The sequence below is a fragment of the Artemia franciscana genome, chromosome 16 (assembly GCF_032884065.1).
Source record: "Artemia franciscana chromosome 16, ASM3288406v1, whole genome shotgun sequence".
Classification (NCBI taxonomy): Eukaryota; Metazoa; Arthropoda; class Branchiopoda; order Anostraca; family Artemiidae; genus Artemia; species Artemia franciscana.
In genome coordinates this window covers 23,901,713-23,925,029 of record NC_088878.1, presented here as the reverse complement: position 1 = coordinate 23,925,029, position 23,317 = coordinate 23,901,713, and the positions used below count along the sequence as shown (strand labels likewise).

At 35.0% G+C, this 23,317-nt stretch overlaps 2 protein-coding genes across 14 annotated transcripts in view; one reads left to right on the top strand and one right to left on the bottom strand.

Annotated features, from left to right (window-relative positions):
* The window catches only part of LOC136037250 (muscleblind-like protein), a 295,621-nt gene that overhangs the window by 186,833 nt on the left and 85,471 nt on the right, over positions 1–23,317 (bottom strand). For all 13 annotated transcript variants that reach the window (XM_065719866.1, XM_065719871.1, XM_065719865.1 and 10 more), the window contains one exon: positions 11,699–11,835. In XM_065719866.1, the coding sequence (XP_065575938.1) occupies positions 11,699–11,717 (19 nt within the window). In that variant the 5' untranslated portion in view covers positions 11,718–11,835. The remainder of the gene's footprint in view (positions 1–11,698; positions 11,836–23,317) is intronic.
* On the top strand, positions 18,900–19,262 carry LOC136036794 (uncharacterized). Its single transcript, XM_065719123.1, has one exon. The coding sequence runs from the start codon at positions 18,900–18,902 to the stop codon at positions 19,260–19,262; it is 363 nt and encodes a 120-aa protein (XP_065575195.1).

Sequence of the window (23,317 nt, the reverse complement as noted above, 5' to 3'; positions counted from 1 at the left end):
GGGCTGCTTCCTCATCAACGTCCTGCTCTTTATGCTAAAGTTTTCTACTGTTTTAAAAATTAGAGTTGAGAGAAAGAGCCAAACTTTAGCTTAAAGAGCGGGGCGTTGATGAGGAAACAGCCCCTTTCATATAAGAAGTAATTTCTGTTCGTTTTGAGTTTTAATGTCGCTCCTTACTTTCAGTTGAAAAAAACTTGTTTTTTTTTATTTAATATAATATAGAGATGCCTTTTAATCAGTCGCGCATGTGGTGGGAGGAGGGCTGTAAAACTTTATACATTAGATTAATTTACATGTGCATTAGTGAATAAAAAGGAAGGTAGGTGGAGGCAATGACTTAGAAATAAAACAATTTCAAGATAATTGAGGTGAGGGCTGTTTAGGATTTTTTTTTTTACAAATATTTTTTTAAATTGACTTAAAATCAGCCAATTAAGATGCTAATTTTTTTCACTTATGCAAAAACTCATATCTTTTTGTCTCCAATCGCTTTACACATGTGTCACCAAAAACAAGCTTTTCCCAATTGAAAATTTTTTTGCAAGTAGAAGCTAAGCCAAATCTGAGATCAATTGGTACAAAGGGAGTTTAAAAAAATGAATATGTCTTATACTCAATCGCGCGTGTGGTGGGAGAAGGGCTTAAAAACGTTATATATCAGATGAATTAGAAAGTGCATTGGCGAATAAAAAGGAAGGTAAGTAGAGGCAATGACTTAGAAATAAAACAATTCCATGATAATTGAAGTGATGGCAGTTTAAGATTTTTTTTTTTTTTTTTTTTTTTTTTTTTTTTTTTTTTTTTTTTTTTTTTTTTTTTTTTTTTTTTACAAAATTTTAGTTTTTTCACAATTAAGATGCTAAAGTTTTTCGATTTGCAAAAAAACTTATGCCTTTTTGTCTACAATCATTTTACACATATGTTACCAGACACAAGCTAACTTTCAATTTAACAAAAAATCAGAGTCGCATTTCATTACTACGTTGAAACACTTTCTTGGTTTGTTTTCCCAGGAATGGTCGAAGTCAGCGATGACGGAAAATCCCAAAACAAAGAAAGAGTGACTAGAAAATTATGCTTCTGAGGGGAAAAAAGATTCTCCTAATTCACTTTTGTCATCTCTTTTTTAAGCAGCTTGGGGTGTAATCCCGGATATTTTTGTATAATATGGCACCTGATGCTAGGAGAATTAAACAAACACCCTAAGGAAAGGAGGAAAAGGGATACGAGATAGGTCAGACCAGGGCTTATTGATTCTTAGATCAAGGGGCTATAAACTGCAATTTCATTTAGTGATATGTTATCATCAAACCCGAATTATTGTTATTATTTTTTATTATACCACCTAGGCTAAGGAATTAGAAATCATGTCTATGATATAATTACATTTCGTTCTGCTGTTTTTTACTTGCATTTTTATTTTTTTCTTTCCAAAGAGATAGTATTGAGCAAGTTAAAGGTTTTATTCAATGTCCAAAGATACACATTTTGGAAAGAGGAGAATGTTGGGAGGAGCATGGATCCTACGCAGCTCAGAGTCATTATCTATTTAAAATGTAACTTAAAAAAAGCTACATGGGAAGGTTTGAAAAAAAAGGAAAGAAAGAAAAAAGCAGAAGCAGCAATGTTATTCATCTAAGGAGGGTGTTAGATAAAAGCATCTTTGGGAATAAAAAAGACCATTTCTCGACTTGATGTTTTTGTCAAAGGTATAACCATCAGGAGCACCAATCGGGGGACGGGGAGCAACCTAGATTTATGAAGATATGCATTTTCGGTATTTGTTTTTGTATTCTTTTTGCATTATGTTTAAGAAATCAAAAACCCCCCTCCCAATATTTTGAAAAATACATTTTTTGAAACTTGATTTAAAAAAAAATTAACACTTATCCACCTCCCCTAAACTTTCATGAATTAGCCCTAATGTTACATAGCAAGGTTGACTCATCAAAATCTCAAAATTATATGCACGCATATACTATCCAAACATACCCTAGCTATTTAAACATCCTCCACCAGACAGTGATAGCACACAGAAATAGAGTGAAAATTTGTGTTTCAGACACACGATCAGAATTCTGAAAGCAACAATTTTTTACCTGTTAACACATCATTCGAAAAGTAAGAACCCAAACTATTCGGTTACGAAGTCAGTTCACTTTTAAAACCATAGAAGAAGAAGAAGCAATCAATCTTTTCTTACATTCGTTTTTAACTTGACTAACCTTCTTGAACTAGTCTAGCATAATAAGAAATAAACTTACGATTATGCTGGGAAAAAATTTAGAATTGTTGCCTGCAGTAGGTAAGACTCAACTATAATTCTTGGAAAACTACCGCCTAATAATAACAATAATAATAAAAACTACTCGTGTTGGTCCGCTCCTTTTATTGTGGGGATGGGTCACGGCTGTGCGCGAACCAACTTTGCATTTAATACTCACTTTAAAGAAAGTATCTCATAAAATTATTGGGATTTCTCAGTGAAAATTGAACATAACTAGAGTTAGGCCTACCATCTGCACTATAGTTGTACTATATTTCAGCAGGCTACCCTTTCCTCAGAAACAAAGACTTAAATGATTATCTAAGAGGCAAATTAGTAGGATAATTTTACTAATTTGAGGGGGGGGGCAGGTAAAAATATAATAAAGGTAATCATAATCCCACTTTTGGCCTCAAGCATTGTTTGGCCGTCAAAGCCGGCTTTTTTCCCAAGTGAAGGATATGTACTGCTCATAAATGTATCAACATTAATAGACTAAGACCACGCGTGTTTTGGCGAACCCCTTGCGCTTCTTCTATCACACCATCAGCAACGATTTCGGTAAGGAGTTTCAAGCGGGCGAAACCGGTTATTGAGATCGATGTTGTCTGGCATCATTTTTAGGTGTATGTTTGCTCACGTTCTGCGATGCTGTTTCTAAATTTTGTGATATCTATTCAGGCAATAAATCTATGGACACTGTTATGAGATTTTATAATCGTATTGGGAAGAACAACTATTCATCGGAAATATAACAATAATGTTGAAAATGAAGACTCAAAAGTTAATGGACAAATAAAACACAAAGAAAACTGAATGATAATTGCAACCTTAGAGGGGTTAATAGCGTAATGATTTACAAATAACGATGCAATCCATGCAGGCATTCAAATCTTGTTAAACAAAAGCAATATTCTCATAAATCAAAATAAAGCCAAACCGGATCCAATTCTAAAAATAGCTAAGCACAGTAAAAAGGAGATGTATACTTTTCAATTTTTTTCACAGATTCACGAAAATATTGGAGGGGTGGGGAGATATTTGTTTCAACGAAAATACAAATAAAGGGTATTTTCACTGAAAATGCTAAAAAGATCTTTTCTAATTTGGGGGGGGGGGAGGACAAGAAGGTGAGAGCAAAAATCTCCTAGCCAATTGACGTCACTGACTCTACCACGATTTGTTGCAGCTACATTACCAATTCTTCTAAATACTCATTTTACCATAGCAATGTTACTGAATTATTCCTAATCGTAATTTAAGTTAATAAATTCAAATATATATTTTACTTATAATATGTTTAGTATTTAAGCTCATGGCCGCATTTTTTTCCAATTCCCTAGTTTTGATAATTCAAACCCAAATTAACAATTAGGATTATGTTTCTTACACTCTGAGCCAAATAATCAGAAAGCAAAATCTATATAGATTATAAAGTTAAGGTAAGAAAATGAAAATAACATGAGAAACAGCATCGTTCCACACCAACTTTGGCATCACACATAAGTCCATTCTTTGATATATCAGAAACGTCAGTGTGCAAGCTCCAGGGGCTTCAATGGAGGATGGAGCATTGCCCTCTTCTGAATTTTAAAAATATACTTCTACCGTATTGTCATTGAAAAACGTCTTTGTAGCGTCGAGGAAAGCTGTAGGTCCTCTGTCCCTTCAATTTTTTTGGTAAGCCCCAAGATTTTTAAAAACACCTTTTTTGGGATATTATCGTTAAAAAAAAAAGATTTTTGGCATTTTCGTTGAATAAATTGAATAAAAGGCAAATTTTCCCCCTCCTAAATATTTGAAAACATATTTTGCCCAGCTCCCTTTAATATTTGCAAAGTGACGCTACTGATTAAGGCTAGCTAAATACGGTATAAGTAAAATATCTTTTTAAATTGGTCTTCAGTCTAAAGTTTTATATGGGTTTAGCCTTTCTATTAATAAACAAAGAAAGAACAAGGGCTGAATTACCTGAAATTGTTGTATGGCTCAGGGCCCATTCTCTTGGAAATTTTTTTGAAAGTAGCCTACAAGATACTTCATTAAAAAAAAAAAAAAAAAAAAAAAAAAAAAAAAAAAAAAAAAAAAAAAAAAAAAAAAAAAAAAAAAAACATATACCCCTTCATTTTTTTGAATTGGACCCACTAGCAACCTCTAAACAGTTCTTCCGAGAAAACATCGGCATAGAGACAGGGAAGGAAGTTAAAGAATTACACGACAGGGATTAATTGGAAAATTAAAAGATGGTAGTATTTCATTAGATAGCAGAATAATAAAAAGTATCTGACACGTACATTTTCATGAATCTTCTTTTTTAAAAACATATTTAGAGGAAACAAGGACCGAAAATTAATCTATCCAAAAACCGACTCGTAGCTATACGTAATTTCTAATTGGCTAGAATCGATTTGAAGATGATCAGGCAAATTGAGCTATTGAGGCATATGAAGTTGCCCTATTACAATATTTTCGTTCCTAAATATGAAAAGCATACATCTCCAAGAAGAAACAACAAATATGACTACACAAAACAAGAAATTTATTTAAAACTGTATATTAAAAATCTGTTTTAATTATATGAGAACAAATGGATACTAACTTACCAGTTATGCAAAATAGTTCTCTTTCATAGTATTTTTAAGAGTTTAAAACATTCGTGTTGATGCATTTCAATAAATTATGCTTTAATACTGTATTTTGCGCAACCAAATTCAACAAACAACTTAAAATATAGATTTTTCCGATGTAATAGTTAGATACTAATATAGGATCAAAAAAATAAATGTGTTATTTCAATTTACATAACCGACTAAAACAAGTCGGATATCTAATACGCATTAAAGAAGGCAAATGTTTTAATTACATTCAAACCTCTGATTAAAGCCATAATAATGTTTGATAATTATAGTAAATAGGAAGTCTTATATATCTAACTTTAATACCTAGAAGAAAATCGTTTGCATCTCAGGCAATGTGAAACAAAAAAATATATTGTCATAATAATAGCTTAAAACTAGGAACCAGATTAAAAGCTAAATCAATTTTCACAATAATAACTGCAATATATTTTTTTAATTTACTATTGTACAAGTAAATAAACGAAAAGCTGTCTCATTGCCATAGGCTCCGAGTAGAAATTTACAAAGTTAAGTCCTTTTTTTTTTCATTTTATTGAAATCTCTATAAAAATTGTACCGCGGTTAACCCTTGCCGCTCACCAATCAAAATAGGCTAACTACTGACGTTAGAAAAGCAGTCAAAATTACACGTAAAAGCTTTATCCTAAGCTTAAGTAACTCTTAGTTTTTGAGGGATTTAACTGAAATTTTGAATAAGCTAACACTAAGCATGCGTTCCTACCAGTTTATCGCGAGGCCATAATCAATTTCAACAAATTTTTCGTACGACAGCAGTTATGTCTCCAGAGCTATCCCGAGGCGAAGATAAAACTTAGACAAAAACTCCTAACGATAGCAGAGCCCTCCAAACAATAAAACTAGCTGCCATGATAGAAAATGCCTGTTTTCAAAGATTTTCTTGAAAAAAGGGTCTTCCAGTTCTCATTCTCCAACGCAGACAAAACTTATCCAATAATACTTAAATAATCACGAGGCAAAAATCTGAAAATTCTTCATTTAATTGAAATAATTTAAGGCCCTCAAAGAAGAGGGGCAACTAAGAAAACAAACCAAAAGTATCATATACTTTTAGTCTGTTTTTTTTTTTCAGTCACCCCATCTCTTTGAGGGCCTTAAATTGCTTCATTAAATTATACCATCGTTCCCAAAACGAAAGAGTGTATTTCACGTCCTTACAATGTTGCAGGAAAATTTATGGGATTGTATTTTGGTTGTTTAGGATAGTAGGTTAACCCGGGGTGGAACGGGGTAAAGGGTGGAAGGGAGTAGGCAATTTTTAGATGACATGAAAGGTACTGCTCCAAGCGGCAATGGCTACAACTACTCCAGCTCGGTGCAGCTGAACTACGGCATTCGTGTTGGCTTTGTTTCTTTTCGTTTGATGAGTGAACCTGTTGTCGTCTAGTTATTTGCTTTTGGATTGTAACAATTTATTGATTTTATAATCAAAGCAAGGTCAACACACTTCTTTGTATTACAACTATAGCTAGTCATACTTGTAGTAACCTCAATTGGCTTTGTTTTAGTCACCTTATTGTTTCTTTACTTGAAGTTTTCGCGTAGCCATAACCTCCAAGTATAAGCTGTGTTCCTAGGGCGGAACGGGTGGGGCGGAAAATATCCCATTCCATCCCACACTATTTTGATCTGACCAATCGTTAAAATTGGGTCAGTAACTGTTGTTAATTTATTTTCAGATGGGTCGTGTGTATGAGAAACAGACAAATAGACAATCTACTGGTCTACTGAGGCGATGAACAATGCTGTTGATTCGGTTATTTCTGGTCGATGTAGCTGTCTGAAGGCTTCTGATGAGTTTGAAGTTCCTCAAACTACTCTTGAAAGAAAAAAGAAAAATCCTGAGTATCTGATTGATGAAACTGCTGGAAAATTTCAAGCCGTGTTTGTCCAAGAACAGGAGCTTGAGCTTGAGACGTACTTAAAAACTATGGAGGTTCGGTTGTTTGGTCGGACGATGAAGGTCTTACGTACCTTAGCTTACCAATTATCTCAAAGAAATGGCATAGATCATAGATTTCAAAGTGAAATAGCTGGTCCGGACCTGGCCAACGGATTTTTAAGAGAAATCCTACTCGGCCTATTTGTAAGCCCGAGTTGAATCTGGTGCAAGATCTATGGGATTCAGTGGAGTTGTTTTCGCTACTCACTCAATTGATAGATAAACACAAACTTACAGCACAGCAGAAATTTAATTGCGATGAAACTGGTGTTTCAGTGAACCGCAAGAACCATTCAAAAATCATTGCTTGCAAGGATAAACGATAAGTTGGTACAATAACCTGCGGAAAGAGGGGAACCGTAACTTGCCTAGTTTGCATGTCTCAGAGTGGATCGTAATGCCTCTGATGTTATTTTTTACGAGGAAGAAAATTCAGAAGATTTTTGAGCAGAGACAGCCTCTAGGGAGTTGGACTGAGATTCGCAGCACTGGATGGATGACCGCTGAGCTGTTTTTAGTCTGGTTTAAAAATTTTGTAGCATTTTCTAAGGCATCAAGGACTTTTCGGTTCTTCTCATATTAGACTAACATTCCACTACATGAACCTAGAGATTATAGACAATGCAAGAGATAAAGGCGTTTCTTTGCTGTGTTTATCCCCGCATTGTTCTCACAAGTTACAGCCACTTGGTGTGTCTTTCAAGAAGCCTTTGAGACTTCACTAAGCTGACGAGCTTCGAAAGTTGCTTCGTTGCAACCCAGGGAAAGTTGTTACGCTGGTTCAAATTTCACCACTCATCGGATGAACGTTTACCTAACTCGTCTCTATGAATATTGCAATTAAGGGGTTTAAAGCAACAGGAAATTGGCCACCTAACCCAGTAATATTCTCTGATTCAGATTTCCTACCTGCTAACACTACTGACATCGAACAAGCTGGACTTTCAATCCGAAACACGACTGAAGAACCTCCAACGACAGAGAAAGAACAAGTGGGAAAACCTTCGTCAGGCTCATCTGTTGAAAAAGAAAATCCCTATACTTGTAGTGATAGGGGTGAAGATGTTATAATTTCTAGTCCTACCGTTGGTGTTAATGGCACCCCAGATATAAAGGTTCAATTTAACACCAATGATGGGGCTACTCCTGTATGCTCTTGGATTACAACTGACATGAATGACTCTGCAACTAAGTTTATTGTTTCAGCTGAAAGTTTAATTCCTATTCCAAAAGTCAGAGGAAGTGCAAAAAGGACGGAATTGAAGGAGGGGGACGACTGGAGTTATAACTGATTCACCATACAAAAAAAGGGTTAGAGGATGATATAAAAGCGAAAAAAGAAAAGTAGATTGCCAAGACAGAAAGAGCACGGAAGACACTTTTTAAGAAAAAAAAAACTAAACGGAAACTCTAAAAACAAAGTGCCAAGAAAAAAAAACGAAGAAGATAAAGAAACAACCTGAAACTTACGGCAGTGATTCTGATGAGTTTTCCGACTGTGAATGTTTATATTGTTATGAGTTTTACTCAAGGTCAACTGAGGGATGGGTTGCTTGTTCCATATGTAAAAAATGGACCCACAACTCTTGTGCAGGAATTGATAGCGAGAACGATGAATCTATTCTTGTATGTAAATTTTATAATTAAGAATCAGTTTAATTTGATGAAAGAATATGTTTCAACTAGTTTTGTTGGCATAAGGAAAGTGAATAAAGACCAAATAACAGTTTAACTTTTATAGATATACTGTTTTAACCATCACTCCGTTGTGCCCGTATCCGGGGCAGAACAGGGTATTTCAACTGCTTTTATATTTTACTTAAATGAATAAAAGATTCGTTCACTTTTTACAATATGAGTGTGAAACTTCATTTAAAACAATACAATGTACTTTTTAGAAATTTTATAGCCTTTTATATTGACTCTTTCTAATTAATAAAAACCATCTTAATATCCCGTTCCTTTTATATTGACTCTTTCTAATTAATAAAATCATTTCAATACCCCGATCCGCCCTGTGTTCCCCTACTATATTTTTATCAGTGTTGTCACGCTGGAGCGGGAAACTAAGCCTTCTTGAATTGTGTGATATCACGTGTTCTTAACTGTTTTTGCTAATTTTTTACCGATGTTTTTTTTTTTCCATGACTACTAAATACTACAGAATTACATAAGGAATTCTTTTTCCTTAAAAATTTCATTTCCGATTTTTTCTTATTTTCAAGATATAAATGCCGTGTAAGTTTTCTGTTAAACAACTCAAAGAGTCAAATTTCATTTTACCCGCCTATGGTTCTTCAAGTTTTTTGCATGAATATTTTTATTAAGGAGTTTAACTAGGAACAAGTACAAAAACCTACTTTATTTGGTATAAGTTAATGAGAAATTTGATCTAGAATGTTATTTCAATCTACAGTTTGATCCTGCAGATTTACGGGTTTGGTTTCAAATCCGGTCAGATTATCTTCCTTTCTGGAAAAGGTCTGAAGCAGACTGGGCCAGTTTAAGATCCAAATGTAAATTGTATTGTGAGAATGGAAAGGAAAGATTTTGTAGACTAGTTCGTTCCAAAGTCAGTGTCTTTCGCAAGTAAGAGAAAGCCTGTTTCGGGATACTGAACTTAAATTTCCAGTGGGTATTGCAGATATCTATAAGCTTATAAGTAGAGGAGTCAATCCTCGAAAACTGCAAGGCGCAACTCTTTGTAGAAATAAAGACCAAGCCGCATCAAATTGGGTTCCAAATCAATACCAACAAAACCAGTTCAAAATCACTACTTGAGACCAAGTGCGGTAATACCGAGTTGAAACAAGATGTCGAATATAAATAGTTGGGAAGTATAACTGAAACACTGACTCATTGCAGAAAGAAATAGGGTTCCTTTTAGGTCAAGCAATCCACAGAGCTTTCCATAGGACGAAGAGAATCCGGGGATAGGCGGTCTTTTCAATTCAAGCAAGAATTGAAATTATAGCAACGCACCGACAATTCTAACGTAGCCAGCAAAACTATAGCATATCAACAGAAAGCAAAATCGACGACCTTTAGAAGTGCTTGTCTCCGAAGAATCCTTAACAAACACTGGACATATAGACTCTTAAATGCTGAGATCCAAAAATGACCAACCAGCCTCTTATTACGTATATTATTGGTCGACATCGATGGCAATGAGAGACCCTTATAACTCCCAAGGCAACCTTCAGTGGCAGCCTACAGGACCGAGGAAGATCTGCCTTCTCAACAGAACCTTATGTCACAAATACTAGTCAAATTCCTACTCTCTTGAAATGTCCCTGCAACCCAAGTGGAAAGATTTGCTGGAGGCAGCAGCATACTGCGAAGACTAGAGGCTACTTGTCGATGCCCTAGGTGCCTCATGAGGCACATGGGGATATAAGCAAGATCTAAGTAGTGCATAATAATGCACTGTATTAAGATTACTATAACTTCCAGTTTCCAATCAAATGATCCCTGTCCAAAGTTTATACGACCACCCATCCCATAAAAACGAAATGAGTTTTCATTTGAAGTAATTACACCTCTGCCGGAGGGATCAGTGGACAAAGACCCACTAGATAAATTATTCATATGTTTTTACTTGTTTGCGGAAAAAAAGTACGAGATACATCCTTCGTTTTGAGTTCGAAAATCTTATTACAAAAGAAAAAAATTAGCTCCATCTTTTATACTATTCTTGGATAGCGTTCCTAGCAGTCGAAATGGACCTAGGATTCTTTCAGTGATAATCAGATTGTAAAGGTTTTTCACTGACGACTTAATTGAGATACTATTTACGTTGAAAATCTTTAAAATTGGACTACTAATGAACAATATTCAGAAATAAGATAGTCAATTTAATAAGAAAAAAAATTCTGCTAAACTAGAAACCCAAAAAGTGCTTAGAAGTTAAAGTTGTGAATAATTGTGCGTAATTTTGTAAATGTACATTTGGTTTTTATGTTTCTTTTCAAAAATATTAGTAAATACGAATTTTGTCAGAAAATGTACCGTAAAACTTTTAGAATCAACCACATAATTAATTTTGGAAATCTAATCAGGGTTATTACGTTTTCTCTTTTATCAATCTGTCAATACAAAGCAAGAATCCAGATTATCAACGAAAAGAGATTCCGAGTGTCCGAAATAACTCTATTCCAGCTCAGTACTGCCATGCGAAGTAATTCATTTACAACCCTCTTTTCCTTACTATCATCACTAGTAAAATAACTTTTACAATTAATAACTTTTACTATTTGCAAATTTTACTATTTATGATTAATAACCTTTACAATCAGTAAGATAACTTTTACAGTTGATTCGCGAGTCCAGAAGAACACTTTATGTCTAAAAAATTAATTTAAAATGCCGTTACATTAATTAATAATTATATTAGTTCTACAGTTAATCATTATAATTAATCTAGAATTACAACTCCATTAGTCTATAATTAATCTCACACTCCTAGTGCTGGTGACGAAATGGGTAGGGGGAAGAGGCTATTCAAACCAATCCACTAGTAGCAGAAGTCTCTAGGGCAAATTACCCCTATCCATTAGCAACGACAAATTGGAAAGGGCCCGTACTAAAACTTTGCAGAAACTCTCACAAATTTCAAAAAAAATTCTTGCAGCAAAATATGTTGGCCAAATTTTTTGAGGTATTTAAGAAAATAACTTTAAGCTAACAAGCCAACACTCGCGCATCAAAATTGAATTTACTTACGAATAATTTATTTCACAGATTAAATTAGATCCATTAGCCTTCACGGGATTTTAAAATTTAATTATCAAATATTTTCAAAGAATCAAATTCATATGCAGAAATTATCCTTACCGTCAAGTATAGAAACCATCTGTTACACCGATTCACGGAATGATGATATTTCCAGAAAAGCAAGTTCCACAAAACAATCAACGGCGGTGATTGACAAACAATTAAAGATCCGCTAGTCCCTGTTTATATCTGATTCCCTGTAAGATAATGAATTAGAAAATTAGAAAAACAGACACGGGTTGTTTTCAGATTTACCAAGTTTAAATTAAAATCTTAATTAGGCCGTAAATCCACAGCACAAGAGAGGAGGAGAAGGAGGTAGAGGGAAAACAGCGATCAAATACTGGTAAAAGCAAGTCATTCCAAAAATAAAGCATTGTAGCCTAAATATGCACTTTTTCATACTCCCCCCTCCTAACCTAAGGGAAATCCTCTGAATTGCCAAAAAAAAATGAATGAATTATTGATAACATAAGAAATTATCAACCAGAGGTAGCGGGACAGGACCCCCCTGGACCCAGAACTACCTGTTTCCATGAGAACAGTCGCATCTGAGAAAGATGTCAAATCTAGTGTGAAAACTGAAAATACTTTACATTACTAGATTAGGGGATATCTAGGCTTAGTATATCAAATTGAAAGTTATTTCAACATTTAGAAGGAGACTGTTTAGGAGGGGAGGACGGAGAGGATAATTGCACTATGACTTGACTTCAACTATGACTTGGGGGAGAGAGTAGAGCTAAATCAAACGCTATACGCATTTGTGCTATCACAACACCATATCCCACTATATTTCAGAAACAGCTTGGGGATTTGGAGAGACGTAGTTCAGACTTTTGTGTATAGCAGGAGAAGGAGGGGAGAGGCAAAAAGACTTAATTTTTGCGTTAGATAGAAAATGTTATATCACCAATCCAATAAAATGATTTTGCACTATAAACCCCAATCAGAATTAGAGATTATTCGCTTCTAGGTAATGCGGTAAATTAGAAGACATTTTGTCTTGCCGGGTTACTAAAACAGTCTATCTGCAACATCCTGGAAACGAATAAGGGGATCAAGGTAAAACAATCTTGTGTGTTTTTCTGCTTCTTGATTTTCATCATTGAGTCGATTTATGGGTACACATTGAAAACATGAGCGACACATGGCAAAATGCATGGGACATTTGGGGACCGGGGGTAAAACATAGATGAAGTTAAACCTTTTCCTCCAAAATTTGTGTATTTGGTCCAACCTTGAACAATTTTCAACGATGTTATGACGCCAGCTTCAGAAAATTAACCGTCATGTTTGAATATTTTAAAAGCAGGTTATGTAATCAAAGAATCAGCATATAATGAAAAATATATCATAAAATAGAATATTACCGCCCTTGAAGTGAAAAAACGAAGAAAAACAGCCAAAGGTACACAGGTAATTGGGAAAATTAACAACAAAAAGTTAATTTGCGTTATCAACATATTGAAAAATAATTTTATTTATTGTTTCTTGATGGATTAATTTTACCACAACGCCTTCAAAAATCATGTACACGATTTTGCTTCTCATAGATTTCCCGGGATTATTTGAAAAACGATCATAAATTAAATAAAGGAAATACATTTTTTCAACTAAAGTAAGGAGCGACATTAAAACATAAAACAAAAAGAAAGTATTCCGTATGCGAAAGAGGCTACCCCATTCTCAATACCTGGCTCTTTACGCTAAAGTTTGACTCTTTGTCACAACTTTACTTTTTAAAGTAATAAAAAGCTTTAGCGTAAAGAGCAGGATATTGAGAAGGGGGCAGCCTGTTTCGTAAACGGAATAATTTCTGTTCGTTTCAAGCTTTAATGTTGCTCCTTACTTTCAGTTAAAACAATTTGTTAATTTTTTATTAAATAACGTTAGTAAATAAAAATTGCTTAGATATTCAGGAATGAATAATCAATATAAGGTACTTTTGCCTTAAAGCCACCATACTCAAGATCTTGTGCCGCGAACATTAGACAATATCCGGTTTTCTTTCAATAGCCGGTAGTCTTTATACCAGACAGTATTAGCTTCGGCTCGGTGGGAAACTACATTGTAGCTATATTTTAATTGAATATTTAGTTGGTATTTGGGTTAGGTTAGCTTAAGTTACGTTTTTAATATAATGCGGCCTTGGCGGTCCCCCGTCCCAGAACTCTTTGTTGTAGTTTTCAAAATTTTGTTAACAAAGTATTACACTTACATCAAATTTTGTTTTATTTCATTAGCATTAACCAAACTTCACTTCTCGACACAACTTGAGTGTGGTGGCTATAAGACACAAGTACCCATTATAATAATATATCAAACTCTCAATCTACATTCTTTCGTTCTTTTCAGTAATCTTGGTTATTGCTGTGATTTCCTATCTTTTTTTGTGTTTGTGTTACGACAAATAAAAACACATAGCTCGAAATAAAATTGTTTTCAGTAAAGCAAAAAGGAAAGTCTGGTCTTTACAAGGCAAGCAGGGCATTAACTCTTCTCGTGTTTGTTGTAATTTCTGGTCTTTGTTAGTTTAACTAGCTTATTTGTTGCAATGACAAATAAAAGACCCACTACTTGAAATTGAAATTGTTCTCAGTAAAGTCCAAACAGGAATAGTAGGGGGTTGCTGAGGGAATAAAAAAAGAGCATGGTGATTCTGGTTGCCTTTCTATCACACCTCCGATCAGCAAAATGTTATTTCGATAAAATTGTCTGATCTTGTGTTATTTTCTAGTTGTTTTTTGTCAGTCTTTTCGATTGTCTTTGTCAAGTAAGAAGCTGATTTTCGATTGTTGTTGTTTTTTCGTCAGTCTTTTCGTTCAGTCTTTTAGATTATCTCATTTTTGTTCTTTCTCGCCAGTCCATTGTAGTGTATGACAAATAGTCTAGCGTTTGTTAAATAATTGAGTTTTATAATAACTGAGCGGTTGTTATTTTCTTTGCACATCAACATTTTGCGTAATTATTATTTAGGTTCCCCCACGTTACAAGTCATTGAACCTTCTATGGGGGAGTTAAAATAGTTTTTTGTTTTCTATTTATGTGTTTAGATAAAGAAATCTTGAAAGACAAAAACTAAATTGTCGGTTTTCCTTTACTAGAGATAGAAAATAAATCCGTTATTTTTATTTCCCGTTTAAATTTCGTGAAATACAATAGAAAAGAACTAACTACGCAATGAAAATTAATTGAAATTTTCGATCTTCGGCAACAAATTGAGGGCGGCAATTAAAAATAGAACAAAAAAAGCAGACAGTTATATTTGAAGTTGAATCATCACGTAACAAAACATTGCTAAGACAGAGTATAACCGACGAGGTTGAACTAATGGAGAGGTTGGAAATATCAGGGATTTTTCCGCCATCCAACTAGTTGCTAACAATGTTAGCTAACAGGTAGTTGTTTAGACGGCAGAAACACAATTGTTAGTTCACAGAAATAAATTCTCCAACAATTTTCAAACAGTTCGTGGTAACGAACTGTAGTAAGGAGCGACCCGGCTCAATAGTAACCAAAACTCTAAAAAATTGAATTTTGATATCAATAGCTACATCAAAAGAATCGCATTTTAATGCTGATTTTAAATATATAATGTTCATCAAGTTTAGTCTTACCCATCAAAAGTTACGAGCCTGAGAAAATTTGCCCTATTTAGGAAAATAGGGGGAAACACCCCCTAAAAGTCGTAGGATCTTAGCGAAAATGACACCATCAGATTCAGCGTATCAGAGAACCCTACTGTAGAAGTTTCAAGCTCCTATCTACAAAAATGTGGAATTTTGTATTTTTTGCCAGAAGACAAATCACGGGTGCGTGTTTATTTGTTTGTTTTTTTTTTTTTTTTTTTTTGTTTTTTTTTTTTTTCCCCAGGGGTCATCGTATCGACCAAGTGGTCCTAGAATGTCGCAAGAGGGCTCATTCTAACGGAAATGAAAAGTTCTAGTGCCCTTTTTAAGTGACCAAAAAATTGGAGGGCATCTAGGCCCCCTCCCACGCTCATTTTTTTCCCAAAGTCAACGGATCAAAATTTTGAGATAGCCATTTTGTTCAGCATAGTTGAAAACCATAATAACTATGTCTTTGGGGATGACTTACTCCCCAACAATCCCTGGGGGAGGGGCTGCAAGTTACAAACTTTGACCAGTGTTTACATATAGTAATGGTTATTGGGAAGTGTACAGACGTTTTCAGGGGGATTTTATTTTGTTTGGGGGTGGGGCTGAGGAGAGGGGGCTATGTTGGAGGATCTTTCCTTGGAGGAATCTGTCATGGGGGAAGAAAAATTCAATGAAAAGGGCGCAGGATTCTCTAGCATTGCTATAAGAAAACAATGAAAAATAAACATGAAAACGTTTTTTTAAATGAAAGGAAGAAGCAGCATTGAAACTTAAAACGAACAAAGATTATTACGCATATGAGGGGTTCTAAAAATACTTTAGCATAAAGAGCGAGGTATTTAGGAGGCGATAAATACCTCGCTCTTTATGCTAAAGTATTTTTAGTAATTTCAACTATTTATTCTACGGCCTTTCTGATTCAGGGGTCATTCTTAAAGAATTGGGACAAAACTTACGATTTAGTGTAAAGAACGAGGGTACAAACCCCCTCATATACATAATAATAATTAAAGAATATAAAAGTTTGTTACGTAAGTTAATTCTTAAGTTACGTATATTTTTTGCTAATAAAAAAATTCGTTAAAATTAAAATTAATAGTTGCCTTTTTATGTAACGGAAAAATTGCATGGCAACTAGGCCTCCTTCCCCATCCCATATTTCTCAAAATCGTATGATCAAAACTAAGAGAAAGCCATTTAGCCAAAAAAGGAATTAATATGCAAATTTCATTTGAATAGTTTACGTGTGGAGAGTCAAAATCAAACATGCATTAATTCAAAAACGTTCAGAAATTACATAAAAAAAACTAGTTTTTTTAACTGAAAGTAAGGAGCGACATTAAAACTTAAAACGAACAGAAATTACTCCGTATATGAAATAGATTGTTCCTTCCGCAATCCCTCGCTCTTTACGCTAAAGTTTGACTCTTTGCCACAATTCTGCTTTTTAAAACAATTAAAAGCTTTAGCGTAAAGAGCGAGGGATTGCGGAAGGAACAATCTATTTCATATACGGAGTAATTTCTGTTCGTTTTAAGTTTTAATGTCGCTCCTTACTTTCAGTTAAAAAAACTAGTTTTTTTTATGTAATCTCAAACAAGTATTCGATTTGTTGAAGATATTCTCTAACAATGTTGGATAACAGTTTTTAGTTAGACGACGGAAACACTATTGTTCGGAAAATTGTTAGCTAACAGTTTTTTGTTTGGACGGTGGGAAAACCCATATTATGTTGAAAGTTTCAACACGACAATTCATTAAGATAGTGCGTCTTCTGATGCTATCCTAGATTTCAAGAGAGGAGAGGGCTATAAGGACCTTTTTTGTTTGAAGACGGCATTAGATGATTTCTTTGGTATTCAAAAAGTTACTAGTAGTTTATGACCACGGGAAAAATAAAAAAAAGGGGTGGGCTACTATCCATGTATGTCAAGGGGTTAAGGAGCTAAAAAACCCGATTATCTACATCTGTGTTCACGGAGAAAGATGTCAATAATAATACCAAACCAAACATTTTCTCGCCAGAATTTCTCGCCTATCCATCCCGCAGGCGGCACTGAGAAGTGGCTTTTGACCGCACGAGATATGGCACCAAGGAAAGTGAGTAGCCTAGTGCCGTCATTGTGTATATTGATTAATCATCATTTAAATACCTACTGAAAATCGTGTTCAAAACCAAGCGACGTAGGCTGCATAACGCTAATTTTACCTCTGAAAATGGGCTGTTATACTCAAAGAATACTTTAGGGGGAGGTTATACCCTGTCATACTTATTTTATAAAAGGTTAAGGGAACATTGAGATTATTTAGAGTCTATCCCATGATAGAAAATGGGATTATGTACCTAAATTTTTATAGAAAATACTGCACCCATAACAGTTGGAACGGACATAAATTGTATTTTTGCTTTGCCGGAAATAGCATTAAAAAATATCAATTCATCTCTATTGCGTAATATCAAACATTTCCACAATTTCTTTCTTGCCTCTTTTTGCTTTTAGTCAACACGTCCGTCTCTTTAATTTGTGTGTTCTTATTCTCTGGATTACTTTCCTAATAAGTATTCGTTATGTCACAAAGGAAAAATGCAGTCAAGTTCACATCCTTTTTTTCCCTCGACCTCAATAGTAGGTCATTTCTTCCTTTTCCTAAATCAATGCATCCCTGATCACTACCACAATCTCTATGAATGCCGCATAATCGCCTGTCACAAGAAGAAAAAAAAACAACAACTAAATCTAGACCCTAAACACGTTTCAGTTTTTTGTCCACCTGACAAGAAAAGGGGAAAGAAATTACGTCGGAAACTTGGACATGGATCAACTCAGGCGTAGTTCAAAGGAAAAAAAAAACAAAAAAAACTAAAGACGGAAATTTCGACTTATTATCGCCAGAGTGACAATTCGCAAATTTGTAAAAAAAAGGGGGGGTATAGTTCTAAATGAAGGGTTTTCCGCTATTTTCGAAAGTAGCTGGCATAGGTAAATAAAACTTTCAGGAATGAGCGCAAGACCTGAAAATACCCAGAAATGTGTTCTCAGGCTACTATATCTACTCTTTCCTAATTTCAAAGGCTTAGAAGACTCCACCAAACACAGGTCTGTGAAGAACACAAAAATATTTTGCCTCGAATTTTGGTTCTTAGTCTCCTTTTCTTTGTCCCTCTGATGTGGAAACACGATTTCTAGGAACTCATGAGGATTTGAAGCAATATTATGGCTTTTTCAAAAAACTTAAGAAATAGTCTCACAAAAACCTTTGTGAGACTAAGGCCTTATAATCAAGACTGAGCAAGGGTATGAGGCTTGAAACAATTTCCTTGGGTCTCATCCAAGCTATAAATCTACTTCAAAAGATTTGACAACTCCCTCATTGTGGAATTTTACAAAAAAAAAAAATTGTTACGGGTATGTTGTAACCAAGATTTTTCTTCTGCATTTCATACCTCCGAAACCAAACGCCGCTTAGCTCTTGCTAGCTCCAGTTTTAAAAGGCTCACAAATATCTGGAAATGCCGAAACCTGTCGAACCAGCTGAAAGTTCAACTTTTCAACAGCCTGATTGTGCCAATTGCTATATATGGGTGTGAGACCTGGACCTTGAAGATTGAAAATGAGCGCAACCTACTTGCATTCGAGATGAGATGTCTCCGTCGCATCGCAAGAATCACCTACACTGAACATGTGACCAATGAGGAGGTGCGAAGACGGCTGAAGTCCCCCGACACAATTCTAAATAAAATCAAACGACAACAACTGCGATGGCTCGGGCATGTCAAGAGAATGGACCACGACCGTCTACCAAAAATCTTCCTCGAAGGAACCATAGACGGATCTCGACCACGAGGAAGACCTAGCAAGAGGTGGATTGAAAACTTTGACCGAAAGCGCATCGTTGAGTTGACTCGAACTGCACACGATAGAACAACGTACCGAGCCCTAGTTCATGCCCTGTCAAAAGAAGTGGCCCCAAAACGTCCCGCGAGGATGGATGGGACTTAAGTAAGTAAATAAGTATTTAATTCACGAGTTTAGATTATATGAAATAAAAAAAAAGTTTTTTCAACTGAAAATAAAGAGCCACATTGAAAGTTAAAACGAACAGAAATTATTCGCATATGAGGGAGACTACCCCGTCCTCAGCTCTTATTCTTTACGCTAGAGTTTTAAAGTTTTTTATAAATACTTTTATTCAAATTCAACCCCGTGTTTCAGAAGTAATTCAAAAACAATTGTGACAAAAAGTCAAACTTTAGCGTTAAGGTCGTGTGCTGAAGAAGGGGCAGTCCCCCTCATATACGGAATTATTTCTGTTCGTTTCAACTTTTAATAGTACTCCTTAATTTCTGTTGAAAAAGCTTATTTTTTTAAAATTTAATTTCTGGCCGTTTTTCAATTCGTGCCAAGATACCCCCCCCCCCATGTACAGTTTCCCCTTGAAAAATATTTCCAGAAACTTTCCTCTCGACGGAAAGTTCTCACTGTCAAAAATTCCCTCCCCCAAAGAAAAATGTCTGTATGTCTCCCCATAACAAATACTCTATGAGAACAATAAGCAAATCATGGAACTTAAAGTGCTTTCCCCTGCGACAATGGGGGTCATGTCATTCCGAAAGACATAGATGTTGGACCTTTCAACTATGCTGAATCAAATCCCTATCTCATCAAATTAAATAATTAAAGATATAACTATTCGATTTTAAAGCTAAATATTAAGTATAAAACATCCATATTGATAATATCACCAAGGTCATATTAGTCATGTTGATAAAAATCCGTCATGGGAAATTATAATTGTTAAAGCAAACCTGTTCCATATAAATATACATTACATTATGTTACGCTGAATCGTTATACAGAATATTGCTTCTGAAATGAATATAATTAGTCTTTGAAAAGTTGTAGTTTAATTTGACAATTGCCAAAAAAAACTTTATAATAAACTTTTAAACAATTACAACAAAAAACGCTTTTGTGTGTCATTTAAGGACTAGGCTAGAAGACCAGGAGATTTAGGGTTGGGCTGTTTATGCAAGTTCTTTGACTAGTTTAATTTCTATAAAGCTATTAAAGAGAGTTTTGGTGGAGAATTTTGTTTCAATTTCAAATTACCAGTCAAATAAATTAGAATTTGGATTCATGTGCCTGCCAATCTACCAAAACTTAAGGGAGGGTGCAAGGACTGTTTCAGTTTCTCTTTTAATGAAAATGCAAAAAAAAAACTTTTATAAAATCAAAAAAGGAGTGTGTTTTCGATTTTTTCAACTAAGTACCAAAAAGTGTGTTCTTAGACGGCAAAAAAAATTGAAGGAGGGCAACTACCCTCCCCAGCTGGCAACCACGCTACTACTAATGACAAAATTGAGGGATTTTAAATTTCCGAATGGAGTACGACCTTTTCCACCAACCAATATCTTGAAGGATAGGGAGATTTTATTCAGGTGTAATGTAACTTTTGAATTTAAGGGGAGACTTGCTTGGTAGTGGTAGCTGCTACTGGGTATCCTTAGACTAACCTTTCCTTGATACACAACGACAATAGGTAATTTTAATTTAAAAGGTTTAAATATTCGTAAATAGGAATTTTTATTTTAATTGATATGTGATCCATAAACAAAAATGTCTCTTTTTTCCGTACTTGATTGAAACGGCATACTTTTCCTATCCAAAATAAAGAACAAACTTAAAATCTAAATCAAGCATAAATTTACTAAAAAGAAATGTCAAGTACGAATTGACTAAAAATAAAGAAATGAAGCGTAAGACAAACATAAATTAACATGATTTCTAACTAAAAAACGAGCAATCAATTCATAAACAGCCTTAGTGTTACCACCCTTACCCTCATCAAACCCTCCAAATAATTATTGTCATCCGTACTTTTAAAAAAGAAAATCTTTTTCGACCAGTTTTTTGTTATAAAATCAAGATAAAGAAAAACATTTAATAAAAATAAATATCATTCAAAGAAGTTGAACTTCACAAAAAATAAAATTAAATGAAAATAAATAAATGATAAAAATAACTGCAGGACCCACTGGCCATGATACTTGCCACAGAAGTTCGGAGCAGATCAAGAAAAAAACTACCTCCCTTTCTGCAGAAAAAGCTGGCGGTTGGGCCAAATTATAGAGATTGCAAAATCCTATCTACAAGAACGTGGATTTTTTTGTCAGAAGAAAGATCCCGGATGCATATTTTTTTGTTGTTTTTTCCCAGAGATGATCGCATAAAATCAATGGTCATAGAAGATCAGGAGGGGGCTCGTCCGAACTTAAATTCAAAGCTTTAGTGTCCATTTTAAGAGACCAAAAAGATTGAAGGGCAGTTAGCCCCACGCCCCTTTTTACCCAGAGACATCCGAACAAAATTTTGAGATAGCCATTTGTTTCAGCAGAGTTGAAAAATCCAATTACTATGCCTTTGGGAACGATGAAACCCCCCCCCCCCCACAGCCCCCGGGGAAAGGGCTGTAAGTTATACAGTTTGTCCATTGTTAACATTACAGTATTGTTACCATATGAAATATAGGGGAATTTCCCGATGAAGGGGCATTCCGAGAGGAGGAAGACTTGCAAATAGAATTTTACATGGGGGCACGGAAATTTCCTGACATCATTTGAAAAATGGTCAGAAATTAAGTAAAAGAAAACAGTTTTTTTTTCAACTGAAAGTAAGGAATATAATTCAAACTTAAACCGAGCAGAAATTATTCCCCATAGGAGTGGGCTGCCCTTCCTCATTTCTCACTCATAAGGCTAAAGTTTGATTTTTGTCCGAATTCATTAAGAATGACTCCTGAAATACAAAGTCCGTTGAATTTGAATGAGAAGTGTTTTTAAAGAATATTAAGACTTTAGCATCAAGAGCGAGGGATGAGGAAGGGACAGCCCCCTCACATGCGGACTAATTTCTGTTAGTCTTAAGTAGTAATATGGCTCCTTACTTTAAGTAAAAAAAAAATTGTTTGTGTTTTATTCCATTCAAACAAGAATTTTGGCCGCCAACTTTAGATAAAATTAGCACAGATTTGATGTTGTGTATTGCCCAGTGTTATAACTGGGCAGTCTTATGAGTGGGGAATTTAATGGAATTGAAGCAAAGCTTAGGGAGAAGGTGCCTCATAAAGTTTATGTATACTGTCACGCCCACAGATTAACTTGGTTTTTACTGACCGCCTAAAAAAAAACTCAGTGAACTGTCGGAATTTTTCTCTATGGTGCAAAGTCTTTACGTCTTTATATGATGGAGAAACACTGGGCATGAACTATTTGTGGAATCCCAGAGTACTAGCGGGAAAAAAATTTTTGGACCGAGAGAAGATCGTCCAGATTCACTGATTTTCCGCAGTCCGCTCTATTTTCAAGGTGAAGGCCAGATTTGATATAATCAGTGCTGTGCTAGCCACAGTCTCTGATATTTTTGACGACGAGCCAGCGTGTAAAGCAGAGGGACTACTGGACAAAGTCAACTCGGCCTCTTTTGTTTCAACTTTGCACATAGTAAAAAAATCGTTACTCATTGTAGCTTGTTTATCAGAAAAACTTCATCAGAAAGTTTCCTGACTTATAAGACACTTGCAGTGATTTTTGGTATATATCGGGACACACCAAAAGCCCAGAAATGATAACGAATGGAATACTCTAAGCAAAAACGTATCCAAATTTTTTGCTTTAATTGACATCCAGGAATCGAAATCTCCACAATCCAAAATCAGTGCTCGAAGCAAGAGAAGCCAAGCCATTTATGTTAGTCTCAGATACTTTTTTCAAACTCAACAAACGGTAAACGAATATCATTCAGCAAGTTCCATCAAACTCCGGTAAACTTCTGTACTTCGTTGTAATAGACCGTTTCACGAGCGAGATGGTTCGGCGTTTTATGTAAAATGTGCCTCCGCTCGACTCTTTGTCTGCCTTCGACCCTTCAAGTTCCGATTTTCCCGAATCTCTGAACATAGAAAGGGTTATGTATCATTATCGAGGGATTCTCGATGTTGATGCCTATGCCAGAAAATCCCAGCTTTCTCCCGCTTCTCTAAGCTATCAAAATTTTAT